The sequence below is a fragment of the Vanacampus margaritifer genome, chromosome 11 (genome assembly GCF_051991255.1).
Source record: "Vanacampus margaritifer isolate UIUO_Vmar chromosome 11, RoL_Vmar_1.0, whole genome shotgun sequence".
Lineage (NCBI taxonomy): Eukaryota > Metazoa > Chordata > Actinopteri > Syngnathiformes > Syngnathidae > Vanacampus > Vanacampus margaritifer.
In genome coordinates this window covers 14,770,078-14,787,624 of record NC_135442.1, presented here as the reverse complement: position 1 = coordinate 14,787,624, position 17,547 = coordinate 14,770,078, and the positions used below count along the sequence as shown (strand labels likewise).

General features: G+C 36.3%; 1 protein-coding gene across 1 annotated transcript; it reads right to left on the bottom strand.

The window, feature by feature from the left end:
• Positions 1–622: 622 nt before the first annotated feature.
• Positions 623–16,898, bottom strand: tspan7 (tetraspanin 7). Its single transcript, XM_077580748.1, has 8 exons — positions 16,737–16,898; positions 8,189–8,377; positions 5,836–5,910; positions 5,636–5,731; positions 4,439–4,594; positions 4,284–4,367; positions 2,526–2,611; positions 623–2,438 (listed from the first exon to the last, which is right to left on the bottom strand). The coding sequence occupies exons 1-7, from the start codon at positions 16,800–16,802 to the stop codon at positions 2,543–2,545; spliced, it is 735 nt and encodes a 244-aa protein (XP_077436874.1). The 5' UTR covers positions 16,803–16,898; the 3' UTR covers positions 623–2,438; positions 2,526–2,542.
• Positions 16,899–17,547: the final 649 nt, after the last annotated feature.

The window sequence follows — 17,547 nt, the reverse complement described above, 5'->3', positions numbered from 1 at the left end:
AGTTGTTTTTTCTCATTTTTTTCTAGAGCTTTTTATACAGTGTTATAGAGACAGTGACAGAACCCTGCTGTGAATAGTGAAATCCACGACTAATTAACATCACCCTCGCGAAGCTCCTCCCCTAACTTCCATTCAATTCCTGGGCCTCAAGATGCCATGCACGCAATGGCAATATTTTTCTGATAAACATTGCTTGACCTCATTTTCGAAGTATTTAGTTAACTTTTACAATTATATGGCAGTTAAGAACGTTAAAAAGTCCCTTTAAACATTGCTTGTGCCGTTTTTAAAGGTTTTATGACGTAGATAATATGTATTAACATATTTTTATACTTTATTTTGTAATTAACCATTTGTTAAAATTCTAATATATAAATAATGCATAATAAAGTTGAATACATAACATAATAAAATGATGTAAATACAAACAAATAAATATAAATACAAACAAAAACAACATTTTTCAAATTTTAAAAATTTAATAATGTGAACCCTCACTTCCTGGGACATACCAACAATCATGACATTAACGTTTTTAAAATTAAGTAAATAGTCAGTCTCATTGTAATCCCCAAAATAAACTACATTCTTTCAGAAATGACCAAACGTTAGCAAAGAAATGTTCCATTTTGTCAGTTTATTGATAATAAGACCACTGATGGTGACGAGGATATTAGACAGTATAGTGTTTTTGAGTGTGCGTGTGTGGTGACCCCGTGTGCAAGCTGGATGGCATTACAGGTTTTTTAAAGTATGTACAAGATAAAACATACACATATCCAAAGCAATGCAAAACAGCAAGTAGTTTAAAAACAAGCCACCATTAAATACGGAATAGAACTCAAGAGCTACTGAAGAACAAGGAAAAATTGTCAAAAGGTTACTGAGAAGCTAAAAACAAAATCAAAGAGGAAAGAAAATCACACGTTGAAGCTGTAATGCCAAACCCTACTAGAAGTCTACGTCAGAACATCAGCCAATGCTAGTTACTAGTCAGTGCAAACAAATACTTTACGGCTAAACAGCAGATTAAACACAGCCAATTAACATATTAGAATTAAACATTACATCATCATTATTATAAATTACATTTACAGTACATATCTACAGATATGATGATGATGATGATGATGATAGAAGTGGCGGCTTGGCGATGCGCCACACACGACACTGTCACTCTGAGGATCAAAGTTTGATTGAAATGCAGTTTTACATTACAAGCTAAAGCTCTTAACTAAAGGAGAAAAGTCGGAAGATTAAAAAAAAAAAAAATCATGAGGACAGATTTAAAATCATGCATAAGAAGATAGTTATAATATTTGGAGAAAATCAGAATTTTACTTGACAAAAGTGAGAATCTTATAGGAATAACCTCCAATATTACAAAATTAAGTCAGAATTTTCAGAAAAAAATAAATTTTTGTGACAAGATTTTTTTCAGAAAAGGTAATAATTTTTGTGACATAAGATTTTTTTTTAATTATTTTTTACAAGACTAAATAGACAATATTATGATTTTTCCCCCAAAAAAGTTTGAATATTACGGAAAAAAAAACTAAAAATAAATATTTAAAAGAAAAAATTTTGGGGGGGGGGGGATAAAGTCTAGTATAAAAAAAAAAGTTGCATAACGACTAAAATGTCCTGATTAACTCTTTATATTACAAGAATTAAAGTCAAACGAAAATTCATATTACAGGAAAAATTGGAAGTCCACATTTTATGAGGATAAAATTTTAACATTCCATAAAGTCACAATGGGGGAAAAAGTCATGATGAGAAAACAATTATATATATATATATATATATATAATTTATTAATGAATGAAGTCATATGAAAAAGAAAATGTGTAATTTTTGTGATAAGTCCTAAGTATTTATTAAGTCTTGAATTTGGGAGAAAAAAAGTCAGTCTGCAATAAAGTCAGAATTGAAAACACAAAGTTTTACAAGAATAAAATTGTAATATTACAATTTAAAAACATTTCTAAAACACACCACAAGTGCGTGTTGTTCACTCATTCTTTCCACGTGTGCAACGTTCACAAATTGAGTGAAAAAAAGAGAGACTGCAGTGCAACAGCACCCCCTACTGTCTGGTAACAGATTTGATGACGTGTCTAATTTGTCTCCTCCAACATGTAGTCCAGTACCCGTATTAATGGTGACGTCTAACACAAATGAAATCCATCTATGAAAGCACTGGGTGGTCAGTGTCAGCGAGCCTTCAGTGCAGTCAGTGCCAGTGTGACAATGTGTTGTGTGGCACACAGAGCAGAGCGGTGAGTGGGAATGACGCTTACGTGAACCTAAATGTTGTGCATCATGTACAAATTACAGGCAGAGAGACAAAGGGAAGCAAAAGAAGCTGTTTTGACATGATTTAACAAAAGAAAGTATTCTCGTGTGTCTTTTTTTTTCATCTTCTCTTCATCTCACTGAAAAGACAACAGAATTATTAATGGCAAAAGAAGACTAACTCATCCAAGTTTTTATTTTTTAAATAAAAGCCCCCCCACTCCCACCTGCCATGTGATGTCAGCTACACCATCTCATACTGGTTGGCTGTGATGATCCTGGACAGACAGCAGGCCAGCAACATGCCAATCAGCTAAAACACAAAAAAACAGAATTCAAGTTCAATAAATGCAATAGAAAAAGGGAAAAGGATGAAGTTTACTTTTCCAATAAATAAGTGAAATGAGTTAAAAAAAAAAATTTAAGCTATCAAATAAGGTAGCTGCACATTTTTCTAAACTGATAGGGAATAGGCAAGAAACTTAAAATAAGTACAATTATTAATTAGTAATGTTAAGTAAATGCTGTAAATGATAACTACCGTACATAAATAAGCTAAAAACTAAAAATAACATCGAAATTCAAGTGCAATAGAAGGAAGTCGAAAAGTACATACAAAAAAACTTTACTAAAAAGGTGTGAAACTAATTCAAATAAAAGTAAATAAATACATTATAACTAGTTTTAAAAAAACTCCCATGCCACAAAAAAAGAAGAATATTTGAAACAAAAAAGCTGTGAATAGGTGAATCTGCCAAAAATGCTGGGTCCACTACTTAAAGAAAATAATTCAACAATGAAGAAATAAATTACATAATAGCTTTTTATAATTTCATTTTTTAAAAAGATTGGTAATAAACTGACCAATGAACCAAAGTAAAGATTTTTTAAGAAAGCAAAAAGCTTTGATACAAAGAAAACTGTCTATAAACATGATGTATACAACATTACAATACATACTGTAAATTAGCTAAAATGATCAAACATACTCAAAAGTAAAGTAGGTTAATTATGATGTTAGCTAAAAGCTGTAGTAAATGTTATTTGAAGTGAAATTAAGTTAATAAATATGAATGTGTGGAAAAAAAGATACGTTAAATTAACTTAAAACTTTAAATGTCAATACATTATTAACTCATTCACTGCCATTGACGGCTATAGACGTAAAAAATTCATTTGAACTATTTCAATTAGTTTAACATTTTTCCCACTTTTGTTAACAAGAGTTATGAAAACCTATATATTTTTTTGTATTAGAACAGATATAAAATTTGTGATTAATCATGAGTTAACTAGTGAAGTCATGCGATAATTACGATTACAAATTGTAATCGCCCGATGCCCCTAATTTTTTTATAATCTTTTCTTAAAAATAAAAAAAGATTATAAAAAACAATAAAATAAAATTATTTTATTATTTAAAAAAAGAAAAAGAAAAGATTATTAAAAATTAGGGGCATTAATCGCATGACTTCACTAGTTAACTCGCGATTAATCACAAATTTTATATCTGTTCTAAATGTACCAAAAAAATCTAGGTTTTCATACTCTTGTTAACAAAAGTGTGGGGGGGAAGTTAATCTAATAGAAATATTTCAAATTAATTTATGACGTCTATAACCGTCAATGGCAGTGAATGAGTGCATAAGAAAAGATTAGGATTTTATCAGCTGAAATTAGCTGTTTTAAAAATCGGACAACTGAAAAATCTGAAACTGAAAAAAGTTAAATAGTATTGGACAAAAGTAATGTGAACAGTCAAATGGTCATGTTTATTGTCACAAGCGTTAAGGGAGGCAAATTTTTTATCCATTATATTTAAAAAAAAATAATCAGCTGATTAATCAGAATTGTATTCTGCCAAATATCGGAATTGCCTTTAAAGAAATCCTTATCGGCCTGGCCCTATAAATCCATCAAATAATACATCAAAACATAAAAAGGGCTAATTGATCAACATCCTCTTTGTTTCGTTTTTTCCTTACCTGTGAGAAGGCGATGCCGAAGGTGACACCCGCGATGATGGCCATGTTGGTCTCCATGAAAGAAGTGACCAGCTCGTAGCAGCCCTGCGCACACGCAACCACACGCAACAGTTAAACATGGTAAACGAGCACAGGGTGCGTAGCGCAGCTCGGACCTGGTGATAAACTTTGTTGGGGCCCACAGTTGCGTTGCGGAGGTCGTCCGGGTTGCAGTCCGAGGAGTTGACGCAGCAGCTGGCGGGAATGCCGTGGGACGGATAATACACGCTGCCGAACCAACTGGTGTAGTTGTACACCCCGCAGCAGCGCAGCTAGAAATGCGCGCACAAATAAAACGGAATCAAGTTTGCGGGGGAAATTGATGTCATCAACTGTAAGCAAACACACTGAGGTGACCTTAACTCATTCACTGCCATTGACGGTTATAGACGTCAAATATTCATTTGAACTATTTCTGTTAGTTTAAAATGTTCTTACCCTTTTGTTAACAAGAGTATGAAAACCTACATTTTGTTAATTGTACTTTTAGAACAGATATAAAATTTGTGATTAATCTTGAGTTAACTCGTGAAGTCATGCAATTAACTCATTCACTGCCATTGACGGTTATAGACGTCAAAAATTCATTTGAACTATTTCTATTAGCTTATTTCCCACTTTTGTTAAAAAAATATATGAAAACCTAGACATTTTGTTTTATTGTACATTTAGAACAAATATAAAAATTTGTGATTAATCGTGACTTAACTAGTTAAATCATGCGATTAATTATGATTACAAATTTTAATCACCTGAAGCCCCTAATTTTTAATAATCTTTTATTAAATTTTTTTAATCTTTTTTTTTTGAATAATAAAAATAACTAGTGAAGTCATGCGATTAATTACAATAAAAATTGTAATTGGCTGACGCCTTTAAAAAAAGAAAAGATTAAAAAAAGAAATTTTAAAAAGTGGAAAAAAATGTAAACTAATAGAAATAGTTAAAATATTTTTTTTACGGCTATAAAAAATTTAATCGCCTTTTGCTCCTAATTTTTAATAATTTTTTCTTCTTTTTTTAAATTGAATCAGGCGATACATTTTTTTAATTGTAATTAATCGCATGACTTCAATAGTTAACTCCCAATTAATCATAAATTTTATATCTGTTCTAGATGTAAAAAAATATATATTTCTAGGTTTTCATACTCTTGTTAACAAAAGTGGAAAAAATGTTAAACTAATTGAAATAGTTTAAATTAATTTTTGACGTCAACAGCCGTCAATGGCAGTGAATGTGTTCAAACTAAAATGAAGTCAATTGCACCCTTTGGAAAAGACACAGACCAGTCTTGTGTATGTGAGGCTTACTCTGTGCTGCAGGTTGTCAACAGCGCGGCTCGCCTCGTCCTCAGAGTTGTAGTTGAGGACGGCGTCGGTGTACGTCCTGTGGAAGGTTCCCTTGATCTGTGTTCCAAAAAAAAAAAACATAAAACATGACATCATCACAACCTGACTGACTTTGGATTGACAGTTTTAGGCTTTGGCGCTGAAATGAAAGGCACGCTGACCTCGTGGCGAAAGACAAATCCGCTAATCCCGGCCACCAATTCGGCGAGGAAGACCAGCGACAGAAACATGGCGTACTACACACAGGGAGAAAGAACACCACTTATAAACATTAAGATAATGCTCAGTTCCGAGAGGTTTTTGTTAACTCATTTACTGCCATTGACGACTATAGACGTAAAAAATTAATGTCAACTATTTTTCTATTAGTTTAAAAAAAAAATCATTTCATTAGATTTTTTATGAAAACCTAGAATTTTTTTTATTGTACATTTAAAAAATTTTTTTTTAATTAGGCCCGTCAGGCGATTATTATTTTTTTAATTGTAATTATCACATGACTTCACTAGTTAACTAACGATTAATCACAAATTTTATATCTGTTCTAAATTTACAATATTTGTTTCCCCTAGGTTTTCATACTCGTTAGCAAAAGTGGAAAAAAATGTTAAACTAATAGAAATAGTTTAAATGAATTTTGGACGTCTATAGCCGTCAATGGCAGTGAATGAGTTAATTTGGTTAGCTGGTTCAGTGACATCCAAAAATCACAAACAGCTCTCAGGATGATGCGGTAAAATTTGACACCACTGAAAACCTGAAACCACTACAATCCCTCCTCCATCTTGGGTTCCAGGTTTGTGTCCCGCTATTTCACTGATATTTTTTGGTATAGTTTGTAACTACTTCCTTCCTGCCGTTTATTTGTAGGTGTAATTCTACTGCCATCCACTAGACGGCAGCACACAATTTATTTGACGTGCAAGTCTGAAAGGAGCAAGGATGTAACGATATCCAGCATCATGACATCACAACATGAACCCCACGATATGATAATTATCACTATATTGTGAAGTAGGGGTGGGAATCTTTGAATGTCTCACGATTTGATTTGATTCCGATTTTGTGGTCTGCGATTCGGTTCAGAATCAATTTTCGATTGAGAACGATTTCGGATTCAAAATAATTTGATTGACAATGATTTTTCCTTCAATCTATAGATGTGCAAGGAATTGTAATGATCTACTCCAGTCTGACTCGCTAATGCTAGCACTTTTATCACTCAAAAGAACGGCTCCACGCTGGAAAAAAACCAAACTTTTATTGGAATGATTTGATCGTGACCTTTTCCTTCTACTCTCTAATGTGGCTACAACTTAACATTGTATTAGACCGCGTGGAACCACACTGCCCCTCAGTGGCCAAACCGGGTACAACATGAACAGCGTTCCAAATAAAGGCACACACAGACAAAGGCAAGACAGTATAAAATAATTTAAATAAAATCGATTTTGGGACATTTAAAATCCATTCTGAATCGTACTAAATGACAATCGCAATTCTTATGAGAATTGATTTTTTGGCACACCCCTATTGTGAAATAGGAGATAAAACTATAAAAACGCACAATATTGTAAAATGCAAAGCGACATAATAGCAGTGACAAAGAAATATGCTTTGCTGGTCATTTTATTGTCATGTATTTTCAGTTTTTGTCCATGTGAGCAATAATCCGACCAGAGTACATGTAACATTAACCTTAATGTACATAAATGACCTAAAAATCACTAATAACGCTTAATATTGACTCGCTAATGCTCGCACACATTGTGAATCGAGTTCATCTGTAGAGGAACTCAAAAGTGTTACAATCCCCTTCATCTGGCAATTAGCGTGGATCTTAAAAATAGGTGGCCAAAATGTGCCTAATTAAAATGAAATATACCAAATAAACTAATCACTGGATGGTGCTGGAACTGAACACAACTTGGCCTTTTTAACAGTTGTGCTTCTGTTAAAATCATAACATGACTACGACGACGATATGGTGGCAATTTTAATATTGTGACATCATAATGTTGCTGTCGGAGAATGAAAGCAGGAAGTATTTCGGCTATTTTTTGCTGAAATTAATTGAATGTCCAATTCTCTTCAATCCCGCTTTTTACGCCTACAGAGAGGGTGACGGCTGTATATCATCTTTGGACATAGGGTTATTGATGCATATTTTGAGTTTAGCTTGTTAGCTTGGAAAGAAACAGGACTTATTTACTGTAAACGGAGAGAATGGTACACTGTACAGTTTTTTTTCATCCATTGCTCTTGCTATTAATATATGATATGTTAAAATGGTTTTGTATTATTTTAAAAGTTTGTTTAAAGGCCTTTAAGTAATTACGTGCTGTAAATGCCTTTAGGGTATTTCTACGTAGCTTGCGAATTTCACTAATTGCCGGAGTGATCTGGAACGTAACTCCCGCTATGGAGGAAAGGATTATTGCATTGGTAAAATAATCACTACACATTCAAACAGTATTACAAAATGCAAAATATGGTGGGTAGGTAGCTTCTTACCAGCTTCAGCATCCATGGGCTTCCTCTGCATGTGGCAAAGCAACCGAATAGGCCAAAAACCACAATGACCGTCCCGGTGCCGATGAGCACGTAGGGGGCGTTGGTGGAGTTGTCGGCGATGAGCGAGATGTACGGGCCCAGCATCAACTTGCCCCATACTCCCACTGCCAGCAAGATAGCGCCGGTGATCTGTAGGGCGGGATAGGAAGAGGTATGTTAAAAGCATAAACAAAATGCTAACGTGCTATTTGCGCTAGTATGCTAGCTAGTATGCTAGGTGGTTTGTTTGTGTTTAATAATTGAAGTACTTACTAGAATTGTTTATTTTATTTTATTTAACCCGTTGGCCGTATTTTATTTTGAAATGGCTTGGTCCGAACCATCAAACAAAGTTGATGGGTGAAAACCCGGAAGTCGGAAGTCCCGCCTCCTCCGTGGCATATAGTTCATAGTTTTGTCTGTCACTATGTCGCTGTCATAGATAGATAGATGAACTTGATGATCTATGATGGCTAAAGGTGTGCATCTAATAAATGACGATTCGATACAAGGGGTGCGATATGAATCAAGGAAGGTTCGATTTTAAAGTGGACCGGCACTTCAAAGTAAAAATATCTGTCAATACGTATTTCGATATATTTTACACTGCAAAAACTCAGCTCAATTCGATGGACTCGCATGTTTTAAATTAAAACCGATTTTCCGATTCAAATCCGTTTTTGTTCCCCCCTAATCACGGCATATTAGAGTGCTGCGGCACCTTGGTTGGGAATCAATGTGTAAAATGATGGCGTGAGCAGGAAAGGGAAGCGGCTTTTTACCCCAACTTCCTCTAGACGGGCAGCACGGAGGCGGATCAAGGTGGAACAAGAAAGGGCCGCAATTAGAGACGCGGGATGCGTTTATGCTGCGTGCAGGATAGCGATCACCTGCCTCGTGAATAACGGAGAGAGAGAATGGCGGCGCATCAAAGGCGTCGCTTTGATCCGCCGCGAGACGCTTCCTCCTGTTGCGCCGCTCTTAGCATTTCAAATGAAGGCAGCGGATAAAAGAACGCCGTTGTGCGAGGCAGCTGAATGAAGCGGCGGCGTGCGCGTCTCGGCTGGGAACGTCTTTCCCGGCATGGGCAGGGGGGTTGGGGGGGGGGAGGGGGGAGCACCCGCTGACGACGACGACGATCCGCCCCCGAGCGACGGCGGGCCGTCATCCTAAACCTTCCAAGAGCAGGCAGCTTGCCTTCCCGCTGTCAACACGACTTGACAGCGAGACGTCTGTACAAAATGTCTCCCTCAAACCTCGGAGAGAGGGAAAGGAAAAAAACAAGCTCGGGTCTGGCAGAAAAATAAATCTGCGACGCTGGAACGGTGGCAGGTCCTTTCTTGGGAATTGGTGCCTCTTGGCTGTAGGTCAACCGGGTCTTAAAAGCCACAAAAAAGAGAGGGATGTCCAAAATGAAACACAACCTCTTGTGGTTGATTTGCAAGTTTCATATGCATTTACGATCGATTAGTCGGCCAATTACTCCTCTTCAAACATCTGCCCAAACAATCGGCCAATCATTTTCCCCTTAAAACGTTAAAATCAAAGAAAATCGAAGTTTCTGACGCTGTGAAAGTAACCTGAATGCACCATTTTGCTCACGTAGCATTAGCAAGTAGCAAGTGTGTAGCATACGTTATTATGGTTATTCTGTTGTCCCCCAAGCGTCCTTTAAGCTGTTTAATCACAACCCAGTTGGAGTTAACTGTAAAACTAAACACACGACAATAAGAACAACATCAAATATATTTTTAAATACAAAACATGATTTGTTTTAAAAAAACATCGCTAGCCTAGCGCTAATGCTAAAAGCGAAAGGAGGATACCATTCAAATTCTAACCCGAAGTTAGCATTGACTTCAGGAGTGTTTTTCCCTCAAATAACAAATATTCACACACTAATTGTGTGGGAACACATACACACAGGTAACATAACACTACGCAAAGGCACAAATTCTTCCCAATACGTGAAAAACAAGTTATTGTAATAGAATTCAATCGTAACTTTCTTCCGTACTCACTTTAAGTGTGTGCACGGCACCACACTGTCCCCAAGAGGCCAAAACGCACAGAACAGTCAGTATTTGTTCTTACTGGTTTTTCAGTTGCTGTTATTTAAGTATTTTCTATTCTTATTGCACGTTCTTATTTTTATTTTGTCATTGTCCTTTCAAGTTAGATTGAAAGTTGATATTTCAAAGAATTTCTTTCTCAAAATTCAAGGATGCAAACATCAAATGATTTTTTTTTGTGTGTTTTAATCTTAATACATTTCCACATGGCAAGGCACGAAATAAAATCCCCGAGGTCTCAGGTTAGCCCAGTAAGTCCCAAGACTTATAAAAAAAAAAAGGTTAATGCTTAGAATAAAAATGAGTAATAAAGGCTTGAATTTCACATAATATATTTACAACATGATTTGTACTTGACAAAAACAAAGTGCAGGTATGACTGGGCCATGACGCTACAATGACACTTAAGTAGTTGAGCAGTAGTAGTAGTAGTTGGATAAATATTTAGTTCTGAAATCACAAATTGTTTTAATCATGATTTCAATCTCAATCAAATAATTGTAAATCTTAAAAGTGAAAGTTAGGAATGGGGCGGCACTTTTATGCATTATATATATATTTTTAAATCAGATTAATCGGTAATCAGTATTTATTCTGCCCAAAATCAGTATCGGCCTAAAGAAAATGCATTATTATACATTATAAGAAATGTTAACCACTGTAAAATAAAACACAGCCCCCACTATATCAAGGATTTTTAGGTGATTTTATTATTATTATTTTATTTTAAAGCAATCATTGAACTAATGACAGTAATTTTGGAAATAATAAAACAATGACAAACACTGTGAGAAAATAAACCATTAAATAATAAGCCAGTTAAATGCACGAAATATTACAGGACTTTTGATCATGTAAATTGTTGTGAATTAAAGAACGGCGCAAGCAGTAGTGTCACTGAGCTTACAAGATTGATCTTTTGGGGCCGTTTGGCTCCGGAGGGGCCGCTATACTTCATTTCCATCCAAGCTATTTCGTGCAGGTCGGCGCCCGCTGACACCGTTTACACTTTTGCCCTATCGGCAGAGCGCGACCACAACCATCAGCCGCCAGAGGTTGTTTTCCACGCCAGGCTTTTAGCCTGCACGCTGGGAATCTGGCTGAAGCATCTCCAAAAAAAAAAAAAGGGATCATTGCACTTCAATCTCAGAGGGTCGGGGGTGAAAACAACAAGCGTTTGTACAGCTGTTTAACTGCCACGCATGCATGTTTTCTTATCAACACACGTGCGCGGACAAGGACAATCGCTTCCAGATGAGTGTTGACATGATAAGATGATGAAGGCTGCAGCCAGACAAAGCAAAGTGCAACTATACTGTTGAAATACAGCAAATACTTGGATTGGTGCAGGGGTCAGCTAACCTTTCCTGTCAAAAGAGTCATTTTAGGCCATAAAGAATCTAATCTGTCTGGAGCTGAAAAACATTTGAACATTGTGATGATGGAAACAAGTGTGTGAGTAGTCTAATGTAATGAGGGCCCCATGAACTAATTAGCGCTGCACCATAACAGAAAAATATGCAGCATCCAACACTTTGAGATTCATTTTCTTCTACCTTTCATCCTCTGTTTTTTTTTAACTCATTCACTACCATTGACGGCTATAAACGTCAAAAATTCATGTGAACTATTTCTATTAGTTTCACATTTTTCATTTCATTTAATTTTTTATGAAAACCTATAATTTTTTGATTGTACATTTTTAATAGATATAAAATTATCATTCAATTAATTATGATTAAATACACCTCATTTTTAATATATATATTTTTTTAATTAGGCCTGTCAGCAGATTAACATTTTTAATTTTAATTAATCACATGACTTCATTAGTTAACTAACGATTAATCACAAATTTTATATCTGTTCTAAATTTACAATATTTTTTTTCTAGGTTTTCATACTATTGTTAGCAAAAGTGGAAAAAATTTAAATAATAGAAATTGTTCAAATGAATTTTTGACGTCTATAGCCGTCAACGGCAGTGAATGAGTTAACGCTTCCGTTTTTCATAAATTTCTAGATTTTCTGCTTTTGTGTCTAATTTCTGACTTTTTTTATTTTATTTTTTTACAATTTTATGGACATATGGTAATGTTTTGCCTCTCTTCATCCTGTTTTGGGAATTGTCTTGGCTATTTTTTTTTTATACTTGTTTTGACAACTTTGTGGATATATGGTAATTTTTGAAATTTCTTCTCTTGTTTTTAGGACATTTTATGGTTACTTTTTGAACCTTTTCTTTGCTGCCTTCTTTTAAATCAATATTGTGACATTTTTGGCAATTTCGTAGATATTTTATGGTAATTTTCTGCTTTTCGTCTTCCTTTTTGGACATTTTAGGTCATTTTAAAACTTTTTCATCTACTTTTCATGTACCTTTATCTGACAACTTGGAATATCTAATTATTGATTAAAAAAAAAATCAAAATCATGAATTCATTGAATTATTATTTATCTAAAAAAAAACAATATAATTTCTACAATTTTTTTTTAAAAAAGAGATTCACAGGGAGCCACAGGAGAGGGACTAAAGAGCCACTTATGGCTCCAGACCCGCAGGTTGCAGACCACTGGATTAGTGCAACACTTCCAATATTTTCCACACTGCAATTTATTAGTACAGAGGAATTTTAAGTATAAGTCTAAAAGAAAATACAAAACGACTATTATGGGCATACGGCAAAAAATTAAAAACTGGGAGGAACCGGTCCCCAGTCCATGAATGTGGATGAACACAACATTGTGGAGCGACCACACTAACACCAATGACCTCATTACAACAGTTTCGCCTGCAACGATCCATTACCAACAAGTGCCAACCTTTCTCCTTTGACCATTTTTTTCCCTTCCGTTTTTTGTTTAGTACTCTCGCTAACGGGAAAAGTAGATGAGTAGCTGTCAATCATTCTTACACAGTTAGTGACACAAAAACACCAGCCATTGCATATCGTCACAGTTTATTTTATTTAGATCCTTATTTTTTAAGCATAAAAGGCATGCAATAAACAAATACTAGAGACCGATAAAGACAGGGCACTTTTATCGTCTTCAGGAAAGACTACACATAGAGCTTGGGGGCCCCCTGGTGGCTTGGGGGCCCTAGGCAGCCGCCTACTTGGCCTACAACAAGAAGGGGCTATTGTAAGCCGTTTTAAATTAAAAGGAAAAACTTATTTAGAATAAAAACAAACCTGTCACAATGTCACTAAAGACATTTATTATTCCTTTTTTTTTTCCTACTAGTAAAGCTGAATAAAAACCACAATGGATAAATTATTCATCAAATGAATGCAGCCAATTGGCCGTCCCAACAGCCTTTGTATTACGGGAAAGTAAAAGTGCTCCGTGATGCAATGCAAAACCTCAAGTTAACAAGAGGCACGGCTGCGCGTGGATGTGTTTTCTCGCCATAACGAGTTTCATCTATAAATGGCGATTCTCTTGAGGGGGCGCATCGTCTCTTTTGATGATGACGCTCTCCCTGTTCTGTTTATGGCCTGGGTGATTACAGATAAATTGTTTCCTGCTTCCTGTCCGCGCTGCACACAAGTGGCTTGTTGGGAGCGTTCATTTCCAAGGCCCAACGGGAAATCAAGTCCAAGAGGATACAAGTGCTTCTCAACTTGTTATGTCGGCTTGTGAATTCCAAACAGCTTTGGAGCCGCCCCCTCTTCTCTCCCTCTCTCTTTCTCTGCCCAACCCCCACTGCACTTTTGTTTGAAATTCAACGCCACGCTGGTCATCTCGGTCGGAGAGTTTAAAGGAGGTCGGCTTTCTTCCCTCCTAATAAAGCAGCAGGAGGTGCGATGACATGACGCGCCACCTGCTCCATCTGCGCGAGACGTTCAACAAGCCGAGCTATTCACACTCCGCGCTTTATTTCGCAAGCCGATGACAGTAAAAAGCGAGGCCCGCTGAGGTCTCGGGGTTCAGAAAAACGAGCCTTACTGACAGCGAAACCCGAAGCCGCCCATGTCTCGGAGCGCGAATGCCCGACCCGACTAAATATAAAAGCTTGGTGACGCGGACACATGGCTGCACGGAGGCCAGCACGTCTCAGCCAAAAACCGGAGAGTGCTTGTCACTGCTGGTAAAAGTCTTGCATTCACATTGTTGCTTGTGCTTACATCATACTTGCGTGGCACAAAGTGGCCGGAAGAGAATTGCAACCACCCAAAAATTTAACAGCTTTTAATTTGTCGAGTGCCATGTGTTAAAGCCAACATTATTGCAACACGTTGCGGTTAACAATCTTATTGTAAAGTTTTATATTTGCTACTTTTATATCATTACAGTTCATAATTAATAATCATAAACTATGTTGCTACAGATATGAATCTTATATGATGCAAAAATTATCCCTCATGTATCTGTAACTTTTGTTTTTTTTAATCTAAACCATTTCTTCATGTTTAATGCTCTATACTTCCTACTTTATCCCTGTAACTGAGAAAAAAAAATTATGATGGACGCGTAACAACACCAGGTATTGGTGCCAATCCTGGCCTTATTTTATCAGCGCTAGTGGAAGCTGTCAATACCAGTATCAGCTGCCCTCTTGTGGCCATTTTACGATCATGTCTGACAGATGCCCATTCACTGCCATTGACGGTTATAGACGTCAAATATTCATTTTTAACTATTTCTATTAGTTTGACTTTTTTTTTCTCCACTTTTGTTAACAAGAGTATGGAATTCTATATATTTTTTATTGTACATTTAGAAAAGATATAAAATTTGTGATTAATCATGAGTTAACTTGTGAAGTCATGCAATTAATTACGATTAAAAAATGTAATCGCCTGACACTTCTAATTTTTAATAATCTTTTCTTCTTTTTTAAAATCGCGTCAGGCGATTAATTTTTTTTATTGTAATTAATCGCATGACTTCAATCATTAACTCATGATTAATCATAAATTTTATATCTGTTGTAAATGTACAATAAAACACATTTCTAGGTTTTCATACTCTTGTTAACAAAAGTGGGGAAAAATGGTAAACTAATAGAAATAGTTCAAATGAATTTTTGACATCAATAGCCGTCAATGGCAGTGAATGAGTTAAAGTGTATGTATAGAAATAGAAAAAGATAGATAGATAAAAACTGCCATTAATTTCATACAAATTTAAGGAAAAATACTACTGCATATTGCGATTGGTAGGTATTTGTTTAATATTAACTCTCATTGTTTTTTGTGTGTGTGTTTTTTTTAGGGAGGTATCTATCAGAAGTACTAGTGGTATTGGCGCTTGGTATTGGACGGTATGAGTGACGACTCAAGAGTTGAGTAGTCATACGTATCGTGTCGCTCTGGAAAAAAAAAAAATATAATGCCAAGTGAGACCAAGATTAATTATTTCCAAACTTTTTTCAACATTGTGACCCAAATCCTGTATATCTGAATTTAAAAAAAAATATATAGTAATAATTATAATAATAACTGTGTTTATGTTCAAAATTAACCAATCGCATTGAAACCCTAAATAAAGTTGTTCTAGTAGGCTATTCCTGACATTTTTGCAGTCTGAGTGTGGTTGAGTTATGGGATTTGGTGGCAACAATTGAAATCTCACCAAATGCAGGTGGGAAAATGTGTTACAATGCAATCAATCAAAGGTTGAACTTTGTGGCCATGATTCCAACAGGCACGTTGACACAAAAACAACACTGCTCGGAGGGGGTTGTTTTTCTCGTTAACATTTCAGTTGGTTTTTCAATGACTGGTTATAGGTCACATTAATGGTAGGGGAAAGTACGTTTTTCAATGATTTATCATGTTCTCTTTCTTTTTACATCACAAAATAGTAGTTATACTAAGTTACTAATCTTACAAATCTGACAACGATATCCACAGGCACACATATCTACGGTAGTATTAATTTTGCACACGTCACATATGTACGGAGTAGTCACACAGACATACTGTATGTATTATTAGTCACATACGTGCTCACTGCACCGTGCATGTATCTATGGCAACACGCGTTCACGGGGGGGTGGGGGCATACACACATTCTAATGGAGGCCTCGGAGACAGTACAACATGCGCCTATTTATCATGTCGATAACGCATCATACATGCACACACCCTTTTGCCCATGTACCGAAAGTGGGCTGAGGCCTGGCCCGTCACAATCGTCATTTGTTGACTTGAACGGTTGCGGAGATGACGTTTGTCGTCCGCTGGGCCCACTTGACGTCTAAAAATAATGACGAGCTTCGCGGCATGTTTGTCATCCATTCAAGCGTCAGGCGAACGTCGGTGGACCGTTTCGACATCCGAACAATTGGTGATGCTGCTGCAGCAGCTATTAGCCGCCCCATCATCATCATCATCGTCATCATTATCACCAGCAGCATTACGCACGCACATTATAAACACAACGGCCGCACACGTCAATGGCCATTTGAGTAGAGAGGATGGACTTACCCAAAAGACGAAGGAATAGACGATGAGGAGGGTCTTCAGGCAGGTGATAACCGGTTTGGTCTCCATGATGTCGCTACTGACCGCGGCGGAAACAAACACACTACTGCAGCAGGCACAGCGTCACTGGAGCGCTTCGTCGCGTCGGTCGCCAGGGGGCGCCCGTACACACACACGCCACCATTCACTGGAAGCGGCACAAGTTATTTGGGGGAATTAGAGCAAATATGACTGTTTATTCCCAAAGGTTGTGAGTTTCGACTAATTTTGTCATTCCTAACATCAGCTCTTTAAATACGTAAATTCTTATGTAGAATCAAGCATTTTGGTGCATTTCATCCAGCCTTTGACGACAAGGGGATCAATAAAAAATTGACCACAAAGGGTTACCGTTATTGTTAAATGTGCAAATTGTTGCTCAAGATTTAAACATTGGTAAACATAAATGACCCATGACGTGTACATATATTGCATTTACCATTGTCCACATACCGCACCATGTTGTGATTGATATCCTCATTCTAACATCTTTGGCTGGGATACAGACATTAACATTTTGATATCAATTGAGGATCATTATTACAGCCTTGGCTAATATCATCAGTGTTGAAGCTGCTAAATAGTTTTGAAATGTCAGTTGTCACACGGCTAACGAGAGTTGCTTTCATCGCTTCATTGTCTTACAAAAAGGGTCACATGGAGAGACCAGCTTTGATTGAGCATTGTTAAAGTTGATTACTGTATTTGGTTGGATTAAATAAAGTTCACTTAATGTAGATTTTCACTCTTGATGTCATTTTATCAGCACCATTTA

Excerpts from the sequence above, each read along its gene's own strand:
- tspan7 (XM_077580748.1), bottom strand. The coding sequence starts at position 16,802 with ATGGAGACCAAACCGGTTATCACCTGCCTGAAGACCCTCCTCATCGTC. Across the intron at positions 5,732-5,835 it reads GATTTGTCTTTCGCCACGAG|ATCAAGGGAACCTTCCACAG; the intron begins GTCAGCGTGCCT and ends TTTGGAACACAG. Across the intron at positions 4,368-4,438 it reads CCAACAAAGTTTATCACCAG|GGCTGCTACGAGCTGGTCAC; the intron begins GTCCGAGCTGCG and ends GCGTGTGCGCAG.